The sequence below is a fragment of the Petaurus breviceps genome, unplaced genomic scaffold (genome assembly GCF_028583685.1).
Source record: "Petaurus breviceps papuanus isolate PSGF00001 unplaced genomic scaffold, PetGlider_PUasm1.0 76, whole genome shotgun sequence".
In the NCBI taxonomy this organism is placed as follows: domain Eukaryota; kingdom Metazoa; phylum Chordata; class Mammalia; order Diprotodontia; family Petauridae; genus Petaurus; species Petaurus breviceps.
Window position 1 is genome coordinate 56,420,118 of NW_027186473.1, and position 17,661 is coordinate 56,437,778.

Sequence of the window (17,661 nt, forward strand, 5' to 3'; positions counted from 1 at the left end):
GTGTGTGTGTGTGTGTGTGTGTGTGTGTGTGTGTGTGTGTGTGTGTGAGGGAGAGAGAGGAAGAAAAAAAAACGAGAGGAAGAGAGAAAGAAGGAGAGTTAGGGAGAAGAGAGTGAAAAGGAGGGAGGAAGGAGGGGGGAAAGGAGAAAAGGGGAGAGGAAGAAGGGAAGGAAAGAGGGAAAGGAGGGAAGAAAGAAGGAAGAGGAGGGAGAGAAAGAGGGAGGGAGAGAAAAAGGAGGGAAGAAGGGAGAGGAGGAGAGAGGAATGAGGGAGAGAAAAAGAGAAAAGGAGAAAAGGGAGAGAGAAAGAATAAGGGAGGAAGGGTGAGTGAGAAATAGAGAACGGGAGGAGAGCACAGGAGGAGACAGGAAGAACGGTAAAGAGAGGCGGAGGGAAAGCAGACAGATGTGTGGTGGGGAGGACAAGAAAATCTGACTTCCTTTGTACTAAAGAAGAAAAACAACACTGTTCAGATGGAGATTTACTCTGCAGTTTTATTCTGCAGCTTTTTTTCCCCAGAGTGTCTGGGGGTTGGGGGGGGGCCCTTCAGAAATTACTATTTGATAGCCCTACACTGCTCTCCAATAGAATGTGGATTTTTCACAGTGATTCTGGGAGATTTATAAGAGAGTCCTTGAGAATTTACAGCTCAAGGGCGAGAGCCAGAAACCCTCCTCATTTTCTCCCTCCTTCATGTTACTGTAATAATCTCCTCCTTCAACAAGTAAGATTTTGGGCCCATCTTGACGGCTGCATGCATGCCCTGACAACAGAAAGATGGCCCCATAAGGCAGTGGAGTATTCAGCACCATGGGCTCAGGGTGAGGGGCTGCTGCCTGTATGGGAGGGCCTTCCTGATCCTGAAACTCTTGTTCTCTTTTTCCTCTTTGTTCTTCTGGGAGCCAAACACAACCAAATGATTTGTGGGGAGGCCTGTGAGAACTTATTAGGGAGTAGAGGGATGTAAAAATCCTGAGACAAAGGAAAAGGGATCAGGATAGGAAGCAGTCCCATCTTCCCCTCACTCTATGGCAGCACAGCACAAATTCTCCATTTTTACCCTTCATCTACATTTATAGCCACAACTGAAGAGAGAAAGAAAGCTGAATTTCTTGTTGTTAGTTTCTTTTTTTAATTAAAAAAGTAACTTGCTAAGTAGCAATGTTGTGATGTGCTGACTAATGAAATACATTTTACCAAGTCCCTCAGGAAGAAAATTTTTTTTAATCTAAAGTACAACTGAATTCCTTGCCAAGAAAAAGCGGAAACTGGAGACTGTGCTGTCATGCCTATCCCTTCCCCCTTCTTCTTCCCCATAAAACCCTAACCACACAAGAATAAATTTTCACTTAATGAACACTGTATTTTTTTTTCAAAGATCTTTCACTTCAAATATGTCTTGCTCTGCCCTCTTTTGATATGTTCATAATATAGATATTTCTAAAGCAAATATTTTGGAAAGAAGTCAGATGCAAGGAGCCTTATTGACTGGAAGGAGCACTGTCATTACAGGCAACGTTGGGATCTTCTGATGTCTTACTCTAGTGTAGAAATGCCCTTGGATTCTCCCAGGTTATGCTGCTGCAGTGCGAGTTTGGGGTTCCACCAAGCTGGAAAAGTCTAGAGTACAAGGCTGAGGTGAGTTCGCAGCTGGGGAGGAGAGGGGCACCAGATGGGCCCCTCTCTCTTTTTTTTTTTTTGCTCATGACAACTCATGAAGGCTTTTGATAAAGAGACCATGATCTGTGTGGATAGAGGGAATGGATATTTGAAATGGTGAAATCCTTTAAGTACTGAAGTATTTACATTTCAGGCCATTTGTGTAGTCACCTCCCAGTAAATATGCCACAGAGCTCACTCACTCCATGGTCCTTTGGTCTCTTCCCTCCATAATTTTCTCTCTCAAAGAGTTCATTCACTCCAAAGGCTTCATCTATCACTTTTATACTGATAATAAGGTCCTTTCTAGCTCCAAAATGGTGAATCCTAAACTGGATTCCCCCGCCATACTTTTTAACACATACTCAAATCAAATACTTCCAAATTTCCATTGAATAGCTTTGTTTTTACTGCTGTCATTTGGAAATGTCTGTGCTGTGACTTAAGTTATCAACTAAATATTCGGGATAATCCCTACTTGTGTGGTGAGGTAACAAGCCTTTCTAATTAAAGATTTCATACAAAACTTCTTCACTGAGGTACTGAGTTCTCCATTCCTGGAGGGGCTTGAATAGAGGTCATCCTGCTGCCTGGGAAGTAACAGAGGAGATTCCTACTCAGGTAAAGAATCCAAGGCTCCTTCCAACTTCTTCCCTCTCCCAAACTAATGCTCCTTCCCAGCTCTAGCATTTGTCATCAGCTAGAAAGGTTTGATTCATGTGACTTCCCCTATTTCTTTGTCCCCTTTTTCTAATTTGTCACAAAATCTCCCTTGTCCATTCTTTCAAATACATCAATTCGTCCCTTTGCCCTTTCAGCTGCCACCACCGCAGCCTAAACTCTTACCAGCATATACAATGTCCTCTGCCTCCAGTCTCCCTCCTTACTAACTTAGCCTGTAGATAGCAAATAAATGAATACTATCATCGCCAAAAAAAACACAATAGCTCCCCATTTGCCCTTCTAGTCAATCCTCTTCCGGACATTAACATTTTCCATAATCTGGTCCAATGTAAACCAATGCATCCCTTCCCTGACACACATGTTCCCTGCCTAGAACGCACTGCATCTTTTCTCCAACCGTTCAAATTCAACCCATCTTTTAAGGTCCAGCTCAAATACCTTTTCCTCAATACTTGAGCCCACACTGAGGGCTCCTGAAACTCCACTCATTCTTAAAGCTCTTACAATATATGCCACACAACTGAGGGCTTGTGTATATCCTGTTCTGCATTGATCCTTCACTAGTGGGTGAGTCTTGTGTGTGAAATTTGTCCTGCCTACCAGACTGCAAACCCCTGGACAGGGTTTCTATTAACTAGTATACTGCTGAACACTTGGCAGATATTCAATTCAACTCACACTATCGACTGAACAGAAAACAGACAGACCTGAGATCTGAATCACTGAAGATTCATTAAACTCATGGCAGACATTGTGCAAAGTGTCCTAGGCTTTTTATCATGATAGCATCTTGATAATGTCTGTGATGTGACTTCTGGGGTGAGGCCACCTAACTGACTTTTAAAAAATACTGTCTTCTTCCAGGATTAAAAATCTTATCATAGAAGAGAAAAGTACAAACTTCAGCCTATCCTGGAAAGGACTACACTAAGTGTCTGAGAAGAATCATTTCGTGACCTGTGCTTTGCTAGCTTGTATTCAAATATCGTGTCAAACCCAAGGAGATATTCTGTTCGGCAGTGACAAAATACTTCTAATCAAATTAAGTTATATTACCTGCGGTCCCGCTCAGCTCATTCTACTAACAGTGGGGATTATCTTCACTCATACATTACAGAGAAGGTGAGGAAAGAATGTAACCAATTACTAATCTCGAGATGTAACTAAGAAGACCCTTATGCCAAAGGGCAAAAAAAAAAAAATGTGACAAAGTTTTGCTCTTCTCTTGGAAAACATACCCCCACACTGGAAAACACTCATTAGAGGTCACACTGGAAGTTTAGGGAGGACTACAGATTGGCTTTATTCTATATGCAATCTGTGGTCAAGTGAAACTCTCAGATGCTGTTCATGTGAACCAAAAAAAAAAAAAAGATCATGATTTCAATGTAATTAATTTTCTTTTTGATTTGACAGATTTTTACTTTAGGTATTTAAAAGCATTAAGAGAAAAGGATCCATAGGTTTTACCAGAATAACAAAGAGGGACATGACACCAAAACTGTGGAAAATCCCTGATCTGGAGCTCCCACGGATGACTCCCCTATCCTTACTTGCGAAATTTATTTTCTGAACTAAGAGCAAGAGTTTATATTTATCTGTGTCACATTTAACTTTATTCAAATTGGTCCTTCATTAGAGGCTATCAGAATCTTTTGGGATCCTTACTATTTTTGTCCAACACATTAGATCACAGAATTGTAGATTTAGAAGGACTCAACCATGAACACCTTCCATAACATTCTGATAAATGGTTAGGTGCTGACCTCCAGTGATCAGGGAATTTGCCATTCCCATTTCAACTGAGAACAGCACCAATCATTATGAACATTTTTCTGTACGCTGACCGCAAAGTGGCCTCCCTGTAACTTGTACCCATAGTGTATGGTCCTGTACAAGAGCATCAAGCAGAACATGCCAGATTCCTTACCAGTTATCATTACTGACGCCATGCCATGTACAAGTGACACACCTGACATATGGCCTTCATTCAAGTCAATGACAAAAAAGAAGAAAACAGGCCTGAAGACAGAGCCTTTCAGCATTATACTAAAGATTTGTCTCTAGATTAACCCCAAACCATCACTTGCTACTCTTGTGTCCAGTTATTCAACTGGTTCTAAAGGCATCACTTCATTTTATCCCAAGGGATAACATAGGAGACTTAGATAAATCCTTGGCTAAAATTCAGACAGACCACACCTTGGTCATTTTCCTGTTCCATCAGTCTAGTAACTCTATCAAAAAAGGAAATGCCTTTAGTCTGACCTGACACGCTGCACTCTCCCTTTCTAAGTGCTCACAAATCATCCTTTTAATAATGCATGCTCGCATTTTTCCTGGAATTGAGGTCAGGCTCACTGTCTGACAGCTTGAAGAATCAATATACCTTTCCTGACCTTTGTGTGGACACTCAGATATTTTCTTCAGTTCTGTAGTGGCCCCCACGATTATCCAATTTTTCAAAGATCACTGAAAGTGGTTCGGCAATCAGTTCACCAAGTTTTTTCAGGGCCCTGATACTCACTGAGAGTAACTGAGTTCCTTGTCATCCCCTCAGTTGTCTTGGATTTCAACTCACTACTGACCATTTTTGTTCCATCCTTCCTACCTAAAGATCATTCCAACACTGGAACCAAAAACAAAATAGGATTTAAGGAGCTCTACTTTATCTCTGTTGTCCTTTATTATTTATTCATGCATCTACCCTAAGCATCAATTCCATTTCTCCTTTATTCTTCCTTTTGTTCCCAAGATCGATTATTCAATAGACAAAAATTTACTGAGTAATTGTTATGTCAGGCACTGTGCTGGTAGCTGTGGATAAAAAAAAAAAAGAAATAATCTTTGCTTGCAGGGAGCTTACAGGCCTATCTATTTAGGGAGATATCCACGTATAAGCGTAATAAAAATAACTATAAGGTGATCTGGGAGTGGGGGAAGCACCAGAAAGCACCCCATGAGGGAATCAGGAAAGGAGTCTTGTCTTCCAGGGATGGGCTCTGAAGTAAACTGGGATTCAAAGAGGTGTAGGTGAATAGGGGATGCGTTCTGGGAGGGGGGGCGGTGTAACCTGTGTAGAGGCATGGCAATGAGAGATGGGATGTTTAGGGAGGGAGAAAAGTAAGGCCAGTTCAGCTGGATCAGTGTATGGGGAGGCATAACATACAGTGAAAGGTCTTTGGTGCCAAATAAAAGAATTTGTATTTCATTACAGGGTCAATGGGGAATCACTGGATTTTACTGAGCGTCTCAGTGACATGGTCAGATGTGTGCTTTAATTGCTTTGGCAGCATGTAAAGCATGGTCTGGAGAGGGTAAAGACTTAGGGCAGTGAGATCAATCATGCAAAAGTTCACATGGAAGGTGATGAGGGCCTTAACTGGAGTACTGGCTATGTGAGGGGACAGAAGGAAAGCATGTTGTAGGGGAAGAACTGACAAGACTTGACAAGTGATTGAGTACGTGGGATGGATGAAAGAGAGATGTCAAAGATGACAATGAGGCTGAGAATTCAGGTGACTGGACAGAAATAGGAAAGGTCAGTAGAGGGTCTGGGGAGGAGAGGTGGGGAGAAAAGAATGAGTGTTGTTTTGGAGGTAGGCCCCAGGATATCAAGTGCCATGGTCTTTCCACTGCTCCATGTGGCCTCTCTAAGGGTTCTTATGGAAGGTATGCATAAATAAGGAGGAAAGAGAAGTTATTTGCACTGGTTATGGCCTTGGGTGCAAGTCTTTGCACTTCTAATGGATGAAAAAAATTCTGTCCTATATATGATGATACACTGTTAGTTTGACTGCATGAGAGCTGAGGATCCTTTTACCTTTTTGTGGAGACATAAATACAAGTTAAATTCAGATGTTCCTCAGGGAACCCTTGGCAGAAGTCTAAGTCAGAAAGAGTATGCTAAGTGAATAGTTTTACAGATCTGTTCTGGTCCATTTGAACTCAGAGATGTGATTCTGGGGTATAGGTTTCAACTACAAAGTCCTAAGACTGGCTTCCTTTGTGGCTTCACAGTTGATTCAGAAAGAGGAGTTCTATTAATGTTCTAATCAAAGGGAGGCAAGACTAAGTGAATCGCCACTAATTCCAAGGCATCACCTTGGGAAAGCCGCATAACTTCCCTGGGTCTGAGTGTCCTCCTAGGGGCTCAGTGAGTGTTTGCTGAATTAAATTGAATTAGTGAAATGGAGAGACCTGGCTAGATCCCTTCCACCTCTAACATTCTCTGACTGATTCTACAATAAACATGGAAAGCTGCTAGCAATAAATATCTCATGCCCCATTTTAACCAAAAGCTTCACCCTCTTCTTTCTGCCCAGAATTGTTTAATAGCCGGTAGAACTGAATGATCTCCTCCTTCGGCTGGTCTAACAGAGATACCAAGGAGCAATGACAAAAAGTAGGAATATAAATTCCCATCTACTAAAATATAGTGCCTTCCCTACCTAAAAGGCCTTGTAAGTCAAATGCTTCCACAGTCAGTCCCCCATCACTCAGCGATGTAATAATGGCTTGGACACAGGCTCCTTTTAAATTATTAAATACTTGTTTTAGTAGAAAGACTTGGGCAACCACATAGTAGGAAGAAAACAGCAACTAAGGACCCATATCAGAATGATAGGCTGTGCAATGTTTCCCCAAGATCTGGGTAGTAAGTATTGGATGGCCTAGCAGGGAAAACTGGCCAGAGAGATGTCAAACTTGATACCACTCCCCTTTCCTGGGCAACGGATCTGGGACGACATTGTGCCTGTCCTCAAAACAACAATAATTAACAGTGGGATCTCAAGTTATAAACATGTCAGATTCCAGGTGGGTATGAGATCATGAGTGTGAATTTTACAAGAAGAAAGGACTAGGAGCCCTGGGCAACATGAGAACAAGCAGAGTTTGGGCCCTGGAGAGGTGAAGGTGTCACAAGGTGGTACAACTTGACATGCTCCAGATTGAGAGAAGGGGAACCACTAACTGAACTCTGGTATAATGTTGTTCTAGTCACTAGTGCTATAAGAAAAGACGTGGGTTGCTAGGGTTCACGCCATACAAAAGCTTCTAGAGCAGGGGCTCTGCCTCTCCTCCCCCAAGGAAGATGGAGGTTCTATAGAGCACTGAGCACTACACCTAGAGTCAGGATGACATGAGTTCAAACCTAGCCTTATTAGCCATGTGATCTTGGGGAAGCTGCTTAATCTCTGCCTCCCTCAATCTCTTCTTCCATAAAATGGGTTGCAAAATGTTTAATGTCAGCCTCTACCTCCAGGCTTGGAAGGGATCACAAAAGTGTGAAGCCCTCAACACAGTGCCTGGTACACAGCAGGCATTTAATAAATGCTCATTTCTTTCTCCTTAACCTTGTTTTGTGCACCATGGACCATTTCACAGAATAATATTTCTAAATGCATAAAACAAAATACCTAAGATTACAAAGGAAAACAATCATATTGAAATACAATTATGAAAATTAAAAAAAAAGTTCATGGACCATATGTTAAGAATTTCTTCTAAAAGTTTAGGGATTAAAGTTGTGAAGAGCTGTAAATAATGGTTAAGCACCTTCTGTAATGTGGGGGTGTTAGCATAGCCATTCTAAGTTGAGGGAGTGTGGTACCGTGGGAAGAGCAATGGCAAGGAAGAGAATAAGAATTTGTAGCTATGGACACAGACACACAGAGAGACACGTAAACACACACACACACACACACACATATGTGTGTATATCCCCTTGCCACCAGGCCTGGAGTCAGGGAGACTCAGCTGAGTTTAAATCCAAGCCTCAGACACTTACTAACTGTGTGACCCTAGGCAAGTCACCTAACCATGTTTGCCTCAATTTCCTCATCTGCAAAAAGAACTAGAAAAGGAAATGGCAAACCACTGCAATATCTTTGTAAATAAAACCCCAAATGGGAGCATGACTGAAAACAACAAATATATGTTATATGTTAACAATGTAATATTTTGGAGCCTCTCTCCCCCCTCTTTATATGTAAAATATGTATATGTGTGTATCACACATAATAATACAATATTACATAGCCTCTCTCCTTCTCCCCCTCTTTAAATACACACACATGTGTGTGTAAACACATGTATATCTCAAATACAATATACATAATAATGCAATATTACATGGCCTTCCTCTCCCTCTCCCTTTCCTTCTCTCTATCTTCTGCTCTCTATCTCTTTCACACACACACACACACACACACACACACACACTCTGTTCTGTATTAGTTATGACCTTGGGCCACTCACCTCCAGGGAACTCAGTTTCACCATCTACACAATGAAGGATTTGAATGAAACAATCTCTAAGGTTCTTCCTGTTAGATTTACAGGTCTAACATCTAGGCCACAGCCACCTTCTTCCACTGAACAAACCCACTCCAGATAGAAGGACCCTCCACAGCTCCCAGACATTCTAAGTGAAGAAGAAACAGAAAGATGCAGCAGCCCCACAACGACTAAAAAAATAAATACCTGGAACTCTTAAGAAACTGGGGTTCCCCTCCACCTCTAGACAACTATTTCCCAAATGCCCACTGGAATTGCCCCTTGTTGCTGGGCTGCTGCACTAAGAGTAAGGCTGGATGAAAATGACCCCCTTCTTTGTAACGACCAAAGAGGTTTCATGAACTCTCTGGCTGTCACAGGCTGAGTGCTTGCTGTGACAGTTTTTCTCATGATGGGTTCCCAGATGGGATTATTTCTCAGCTAACAGGTGGCCCATTTATTTTTCCACAGGTTGGGTAGGAATTGCAGCTATTCTGGGGAGAATCTAACTTTATTGAAATAAACAGTGGTAGCTTTGCTAAAGTGTCACAAAACCTAACACATAGCTCATAATTGGATTGCTATCTAACTCTGCACTTTTTATTTACATTCTACAAGGAAAAAGACTATATGGAGATGAGAGAAGTACAATTCTCCTGCTCCAAAACAGAGGAGAGTTTTTCCCCGTCTGCCAAGCAAATCTGAAAGCAGCTCACACTTACGTACTCCAAACATATGTGCCTGTGCTTTTTTCAGTCTTTAATGGTTACCAAGGAACAGTTACTAAGGATAATCAATCCTCTCCTCAGATGCTTCTCTGATGCCTCTCTATGGTAAAGAGGCAAGCCTGGATCCTTTCTCAAAGGCCAGGAACTACGGAAGGCAAGCCTGGTTAGGTTTTAGAAAGCAGGAAAGGCTTCAAGTATGGGCCTCCCCTCCAAACAGCAGCTCCCCCAGGCACAAGGACACTCATCTTAGGATGTTCAGCAGGAGGTAACTGTGATTTGTTGGCCATGGTAACTTCAGGGAACGTGGAGAAGCTGAGATTTGTATCCCCTGAATGAATATTATCATACTAGTGAAACCCCAGCTTTCTCCAAGTATCAGAGAAAGAATGATAAACCTGGGGATGCCTCCAACTTCGGATCCAACCCAAGTTCTTGTATTAACTGTTTCTGCTCCTGAAGTGGCAGGCCATGGGCAGATGGATCCCCCAAAAAGGGACAAGAAGGCAGGGATGGAGTGACAACAGACAACAATGAGAGGGTAAACTCTTTAGCTCTTATTTCATTTGTTATCAGTTCTAAGGGAAACAAACAAAAAAGTTAAGAGGTATCTGAGAACCAAGGTAAGTGAGTGCCCATAGCAGTTGCCCTCAATGGATTTAAATCACCAGGCTCAGACAAGCTACATCCTACAGCATTAAAACAGCAATCACATGTGATTATCAGTAACCTTTGAAAGATTCTGGGGTATGGAAGAACTGCCAGGGGCTGGAGAATGGAAAATGTGGGAGGAGGGTAAATTCTTCAAACTACAGGCCAATAAGCTTGACTTTGGTTCTTGGCAAAATTCTCCTTAGTGGATAATTTGTGAGCATTTAGAAAGGGACCTGGTTATCACTAAAAGCCATCATGCCTCAATTAAGAAATGGTTGCTACCATGTGAAAAACTGTTTCAAATCACAGGTAGAGAAATCCACATTATGAGGTTCTATCTCACACCCACCAGATTGGCAAAACTGACAAAAAAGGAAAATGATAAATGTTGGAGGGGAAAACCGGCACAAGAACACACTGCCAGTGGAGCTATGAATTGGTTCTGTTGTTGTGGAAAACAATTTGAAACGTTGTTCCCAAACATGCTTAACTGTAAATTCTTTTGACCCAGTGAGACTCCTGCTGGGACTCTACCTCCAGAGATTAAGAAAGAGGAAAAGGACCCATATGTATAAAAATATTTATAGCAGCTCTTTTTGCTATACTGGAAACTAAAAGGGATCCTGTCAACTGGGGAATGGCTAAACAAATTAGGGTATAAGAAAATAATGGAATATGTTATACTGTAAGGCAGAGGTGTCAAACATTCATCCTTCCCAAGTGTGGTCCAAAACAGATTAAAATGTAATTGGGAAATATTTAACAAAATAAACAAAAATACAATAAAACATAGATAACATTAAATTTTAAAACTAAGTCAAATAGTGACGTGCAGGGATCCTTATGTACCTATTAGTGGCCTCTTTCTCTGAGTTTGACGTGAAACTCATGGATGATGATGATGATGAAGAAGGAGGAGGAGGAAGAGGAGGAGGGAGGAGGAGGAGAAGAAGAAGAAGAAAGAAGTAGTAGTAGTAAGTGGTAGATTCAGAGACAACTGGTAGGTCTTATAAGAACTGAAAAGAGTGAAGTGAGAAGAATCAGAAGAATAATTTTTATAATAACACTATAAAGACCAACAACTTTGAAAGTCTTGTGAACTGTGATCAATGCAGTGACTAACCATGATTCCAGAGAACCAATGATAAAGTATTCTACCAATCTCTTGAGCGGTGATGGACACAAGAGGCAGAAATGAGAGAGACATTTTTGGACATACCTAATGAGGAAATTGATTTTGCTTGACTATGTATATTTGTTACTGGGGTTAAAGGCTAAATGCTAGGCCAGATCTAATGAGGCGAAATTTATCTAGGATAAATGTGAAATTCTATATGTGGGTTCAAATGATCAACTTCGTAAGTGCTAAATGGGAGAAGTATGAATAAGGCAAAAATGAAAAAACAAAACAAAACATGGGGGACTTGGGGAACTCCAAATTCAAAGTGAGTCAAAAGTCTTCCATGGCAGCCCAAAAAGCTAACAAAAACAGAGGTATCATTAAGAAAAAGCCTCGTGTCCAGAGTCAGGGAGGTGATAGTCCTGCTGTACTTGGCCCAGGCCAGATGAGAAGGAGTGCTGTCTGAAGTTCTTGGTGGTACGTTTTAGGAAGAAAAGGCATTAACAAAAAGGCACATGTTGAGAGGAGGGTGACCAAAGAGGGAGACCATGGGCAAACTAGAGATCATGCTTTAGAAGAATCAATTGAAAGAACTGGAGATATTTAGCTTAGAGAACAAAAGACTGAAGGGGACATGGGGCAAGAAGACAAAACTTTAGCTCTAGAGCTGAAGAGAAGTTAGAAGTCATCAAGTCCAAATGCCTCATTTGACAGATGAGGAAACTAGCCCAGGAAGGGCAAACAACTTGCCAAAAGTCATACAGGATCCTTACTATATGACCAGAGGTGGGATTGGAACCCAGGTCTTCAGATTTCCAAAGAGCTGCTGTGTAAAAGGACTCATGGGCAGAACAAGGGGCAAAAAGAACTGCACAGGCACATTTAGGTGGGATGCAAGGAAGCTGTCGAAAGGGAGAATGGGCCTGACAGGGAAGTGGTGGGCTCCTGCTCACTGGAGGTTTTCAGGCAGAAGCAGGACGGCCTACTTGTAGGCCAAGTTGTAGAAAAGCTTCCTGACCAGAGACAGGCTGGGCTAGATGACCTGCACATCTCTTCCAACCCTTGTGATCCTGCTATTCAGGGAACTTCCTTGGAAGAAAGGAAGGGAGCAAACCTTTCTTTCAAAAAAAAGTCACTGTTATGCTTAGTCATGCTGGTGAATTATTAAGAAGGCACAGCAGAAGGATGTCTCATCACTACCTAAATTCGCATGCTGTGGGTGGGGCTTGGGCAGTGGAATACTGAAAACTAGACACCCCCAACTCAGCTTTTGTTTTTTTTTCCTTTTCCTTCAGAGACGGTTTTGGGTTGAAGGCTGAAGAACAAAGCAGTTGGAAATCAGCAAACCATCTGGGATGGAAGCCACCAGGCCACCTCCAGATAGAGAGGTGGGGGTCTGAGTACAGATCAAAGCATATTTTGTTTTGCATGTGGCTAATGTGGGAATCTATTTTACTTGATGATATTACAAAATAGGTTTTGTTCTTGCTTTCTCAATAGATGGGAAAAGGGGAGAATTCTGAAATGAAAATAAAATAAAATTGAACTTTAAAAAATTAGTCAAGAGGAAGTCAAGCCAGGGATATAAGTAAGGAAGAAAAGATCCCCAAGGAAACTGAACTTGTGTATATTCAGATGATGGTCTGTGATCTCTCTCTCTCTGAAACCTGTAAACACCCAAATTTGGTACTATTATTTTTTGCTAATAATAACAAGAAGGGGGGGATGGAGTGACTACAGACAGCAACGAGAGGGCAAACTCTTTAGCTCTTATTTCATTTGTTATCAGTTCTAAGGGAAACAAACAATCATAAAAGCCAGCATCATTATATAAATGTTGTTGTTCATCCTTCATTTTTGAAGAGGACTAATGACATCAAATATTATATACTAAATAAACAGTATCAATTATAAATAAATATCATATAAATAATAGCATTTACTGTGCTTTACAAAACACTTTTAAAGACATTACCGCATTTTTGACTTGCAGAAATCTTGGGAGTCGGGTGTAATTACCACCTTCATTTTGCAGATGATAAAGGCGAGGTCGGCAGAGGTTAAATCTCATCCAGGGGCCACACAGCCAGCATCTAAAGAGACCCCTCAACTCAGGTCTTCCTGACTCTAGGGTTGGCTCTCTCTCCACTGCATCATGTAGCTGCTACAAATTTTATTTTCCAGTGAATTCAATGTTTAACCTAATTTTTAAAGCCATGTAAATGTAATGTCTCTTCTAGATTAATTAATTTCTGGTTTCAGTTGTACATGGATGAAAATTACATGAAAAGAGATAAGGTTGGTAAAGTAAGAGATTTAGCTTACATTGATGCATCCCCAATTCCAGTCAGACCTACTCAGCGTCCTTAAGATGCAACCTGGCAAATGAAGAATTATCCTCGAAGAACTGAATACCTTTGGAGAATACTTAATTTCTTCCAATGTACTATTTCAGTAATACTTCCAACATCATGACACACTGAAGGCCATTAGCAAATATCAACTCTATTTTATATTGTTAGAAACACATCACATACAGAAAGGTGAACATCTCACTTCACAAAATGGGGGCCTTCATGAAGCTGAGATGGTTCTCATGATTCTTATTCACATGCTCCTTTCTTTTCCTTTCTGCTGTCTCTATTACTGTTACAGAAAAGGCATGGGAATTCAAAAACAAAGACTGAAGACAACAAAAGATTGTCAGAGGATATAAAAGGCATCTAAGATGGTGGTGACAGATGGAAAGCAAGGCCAAAAAGCAATGACAAAATTGGGGAGCAAAGAGGGAGGAGGTATGGAAGCACAAGAAAACACTTCTGCCTTCTCCTACCTGCCATATTTGCCTGGCTGGTCCCCAGGGCCCGAAGAATCAACTGAAGCTCTCTGACGGCTGTCGCTGCCTCATCCCCACAGGACATATCGGGCTCCATGACAACCTCCATAAGGCCGACTCCTACCAAAGAGACATGGGATGAGTTCCCAACTGGAGCTTTTTATCCTGACATATTAGGCTGCAATGTGATCAACAGATAAAAACATTTGGGCCTTACTTAAGGAAACTCTGGATTACTTAAGGTATGCTAAGTGGTATAGTGGACAGAGCTCTGGGCCCGGAGTCGGAAAGACCTTGGTACAAATCTAACTTCAGATTACTAAACTGGATGACCCTGGGCTGGTCTGTGCAACCTCTGACTGACTCAGTTTCCTCAAGTGTAAAAGGGCAAAAGCAAAGCCAGCTTCCTTCCTTCCTCCCTCCCTTCTCTCAGAAAGAACAAGGGGCATGAGTTCTCTCTTCTTTTCTCCTTTCTAAATTTGGTCTTTAGCCTCTAGAAACGTCAGCACTTTTAGTTTTTTTCCTGAGGGACATAGAAGGAGAAGTCAAGAGAGAAGAACCAGCCTACCTGCTCGGTTCAGATCAATGAGCGTCTGGGACCTGGTATCATCGTGAAGGCTCTTGCCACTGTCCTGCTCCAGCTGGATCTGCTTGATTCTCACCGTTTTGGTGGCCGAAGGACTCCAACGGGCTCCCACACCAAGGCTGTAACTCAAACTCCCATTCACGGCAATGGGAAGCCTCTGTTGGGTGATTTGGTATCCAGCCTGCATGCAAGCATGGGTTGCAGTCACTAGCTCAACACGTCAAGTTAAAAATGAAAAGCCTGGCATTCCCTTTGAATTTTTTTTCAACTTTGCAAAATGGTGGCACCATTGAATTAAAAAAAATGCTTATACCACCCCCCTCTCTATCCCAACCCATACTACACCGTATGTGCACCAGTCTTTGCAAAGTCTGGTCTTCAACTTTCCCTTCCCCCAGTTTCTCATTAGGAAGATTAAAACACAGTCACCCTCTGCCTCAAACAGCAAGTGACAATAAACAACGAGTAGCCCATTTCCCCTGCCAAAGTGCTGTTTTCAGGAATAACAATAATCCCACTGTCAGAGGACCCTAAGAGGAGGATTTATTGTTTCCATTTAGCTCATTAGCCTAAACTCTGCATCTTATTACTGGACTCCTGACAGACCATCCTTATTAAACAGTGCCAGCTAAGCATTCTGGTTCTTGCATTCAACACTGTCAACAGCAGTCGCTACAGCATTTAGACTCATTTTGTTTTTGCTCTTTAAAGCTAACCGAGCATGCGAGGTGTTCCTGCCCTGGCTTCCCTTGCTCCCCTTGCCAGAAAATGCTGTGACACGTAGTAACAATAATGCCAACTGATGTTGCAAAGGCTCCCTCACCTCCTCTTCTTTCAAGTGAAATGGATGAGTTGTCTTTAAACACACAAATCAGCACAAGCTTCCAGGGAAAGGTGCAAGGAGTAAACTATTAGGGACTGGAAGGATCAGTGAAAATAAGTGTGAGATTCAGTTGGCTGAGGAAGACTTTCAAATGGAGGGTGAATAACCAAACAATCCACTTTGTAAGAATAAACTGTTCATACCTTTTGACCCAGTGATCACATTAATGTACACACCACCCAAGGAAGTCAAAAAAAGAAACAAAGGCCTGATATGTGACAAAAAAGTCAAAGCAGCAATTTTTATGGTAGCAAAAAACCAGAAACAAAGTCAGTGCCCATCAGTGGGGGAATTAGGAAAATACTGTGGTTTATGAATGTAGTGGAAAACTACAGGGACTTAGAAATAATGAACATGACTACGATGTAAGAATAAAGGCATAAATAAGAACTTAAAAAAAAAAACTCTCAAATATGCTGCCAAGAAATTTGATTACCTGAACTGATTGAGGCCAGAGACAAAAGAAATCCATTATTTAAAAAAAAAAAACCAAAACAAAATTCTAACTTAGAGTCTTTGGTATAAGGGAGAAGTTGTCTGAGACAGGGGAAAATCAAGGTGACATAAAAACAAAAAATAGCAATAAAATCTATTTTTTTTTAGAAGGGAATTAAGTTGCTCGACTTTAGCCATTCATTCCTTCTTCTGAACCAAAGGGTCATTCAGCTCTTCCAAACTCTACATTTCAAAAGCTCTTGATGTCATTCCCTATTCCCATCTCTCCTTTACTAGAGTCTGATGAGGTCAAATCCCTGATGTTCACCTTAACCCCCCTCCCTCCAGTCTGCTCCAGCAAACTGCTTCAGCTATCATCCTTTCTCTCTGAGCTTCACTCCCATCTTCTGGCTCCTTCCCTGCCATCTGCAAACATGGCCAAGACTCTCCCATCTCTTAATCTCCTCACCAGATCCCATCATCCTTCATCAGTGAAAGCAGACAGCACTGGGATTGGATCTGTGATTTCATCGGTCCAGTTAACTACCAGGTGAGTAAATTTTCTCTACCAATACAGACTGGCACCTTCTCTGAAACTCAGAGGGAGTCTTAGAGGGCTGTTTATCACACTGATAAATGAAGAGACCTGCCCAGGATCACAGATCCAGTGTGTGTCAAAGGAAATAGCTAGGTAGTACAGTGGATTGTTAGAAAGATGAAAGTTCAAATTCTGCCTCAGACACTTACTAGTTGTATGACCCTGGGGGAAGTCACTTAACCTCTGCCTCAGTTTCCTCATCTGTAAAATGGGGATAATAATAGCACCTGCCTCCCAGGGTTGTTGTCAGGATCAAATAAGATCACAATTATAAAGTACTTAGCACTTTATATATATATATATAACATATATAGTATACAATGCATATGTAATTGTAGAGTGTCTAATGCACTTTAAGTGGCATATAAATATAGCAAGGTTCATCATTATTATTTATCATATTATGATGATGATGAAAGCTATTATTATTGCTGCTGTGGCTACTACTGTGGCTGTGATACACTCATCTTCCTGGCTTTGGGAGGATGACTTTCCACCCACTCTGCCAACAGCGTCTCTCTCTTTGGAAAGCTGTCTATACTTATTGTCTCTACTTGCTCTCGTCACTATCTTTTAAGCCCTCGGCAATCCATGACCTCAGACCAACTAAAACTGCTCTCTTCAAAGTTACCCTCTTAAGCACCAAATCAAATCACCTTTTCTCAACTCTCACTTGTATGGACCTCATGACTATAGACACCCCATCTGGGGCAATCTCTCTTCTTCAGGTTTTCATGCTGCTGCTCTCTCCTGGTTCTCCTCCTCTGTCTGTTTCTCAGTCTCCTCTTCAAGCCTCCCACCTGTGGATGTTTCTTTCCCTGGGATCTGTCCTGGGTTGTTTACTATTTTCTCACTTTCCCTTTTTACTTGGTGACCCCACCAGTTCCCATGTAATCAAAGACCACTTCAATGCAGGTGAATCCTAGGTCTATTTATCTACTGTCAGTCTCCCTCCAAATTATAGTTTCACATCATCAACTACTCATTTTGATTTCAAAATACTGAGTAGGCAGCTCAAACTCAACATGTTCCAAACAGAAGTCTTTCTTTTTCCCCAAAGTCACTGTTGAGGGCACCACCATCCTCCTTGTCAACCAGGTCAGCAACACCAGTGATCTCCTGGACCCATCTCTCACTCATCCTATGTGTCCTGTCAGTGGCCATGTCTTATCATTTGTACCTATGCCATATCTCTCAAATAG

The 17,661-nt window shown here is 41.6% G+C and overlaps 1 protein-coding gene across 7 annotated transcripts in view; it reads right to left on the reverse strand.

Moving 5' to 3' along the window:
* Positions 1 to 17,661, reverse strand: part of GATB (glutamyl-tRNA amidotransferase subunit B) — a 153,958-nt gene that overhangs the window by 108,816 nt on the left and 27,481 nt on the right. For all 7 annotated transcript variants that reach the window (XM_069105539.1, XM_069105534.1, XM_069105533.1 and 4 more), the window contains 2 exons: positions 14,526 to 14,724; positions 13,955 to 14,077 (listed from right to left, as the gene is read on the reverse strand). In XM_069105539.1, coding sequence (XP_068961640.1) covers positions 13,955 to 14,077; positions 14,526 to 14,724 — 322 coding nt within the window. The remainder of the gene's footprint in view (positions 1 to 13,954; positions 14,078 to 14,525; positions 14,725 to 17,661) is intronic.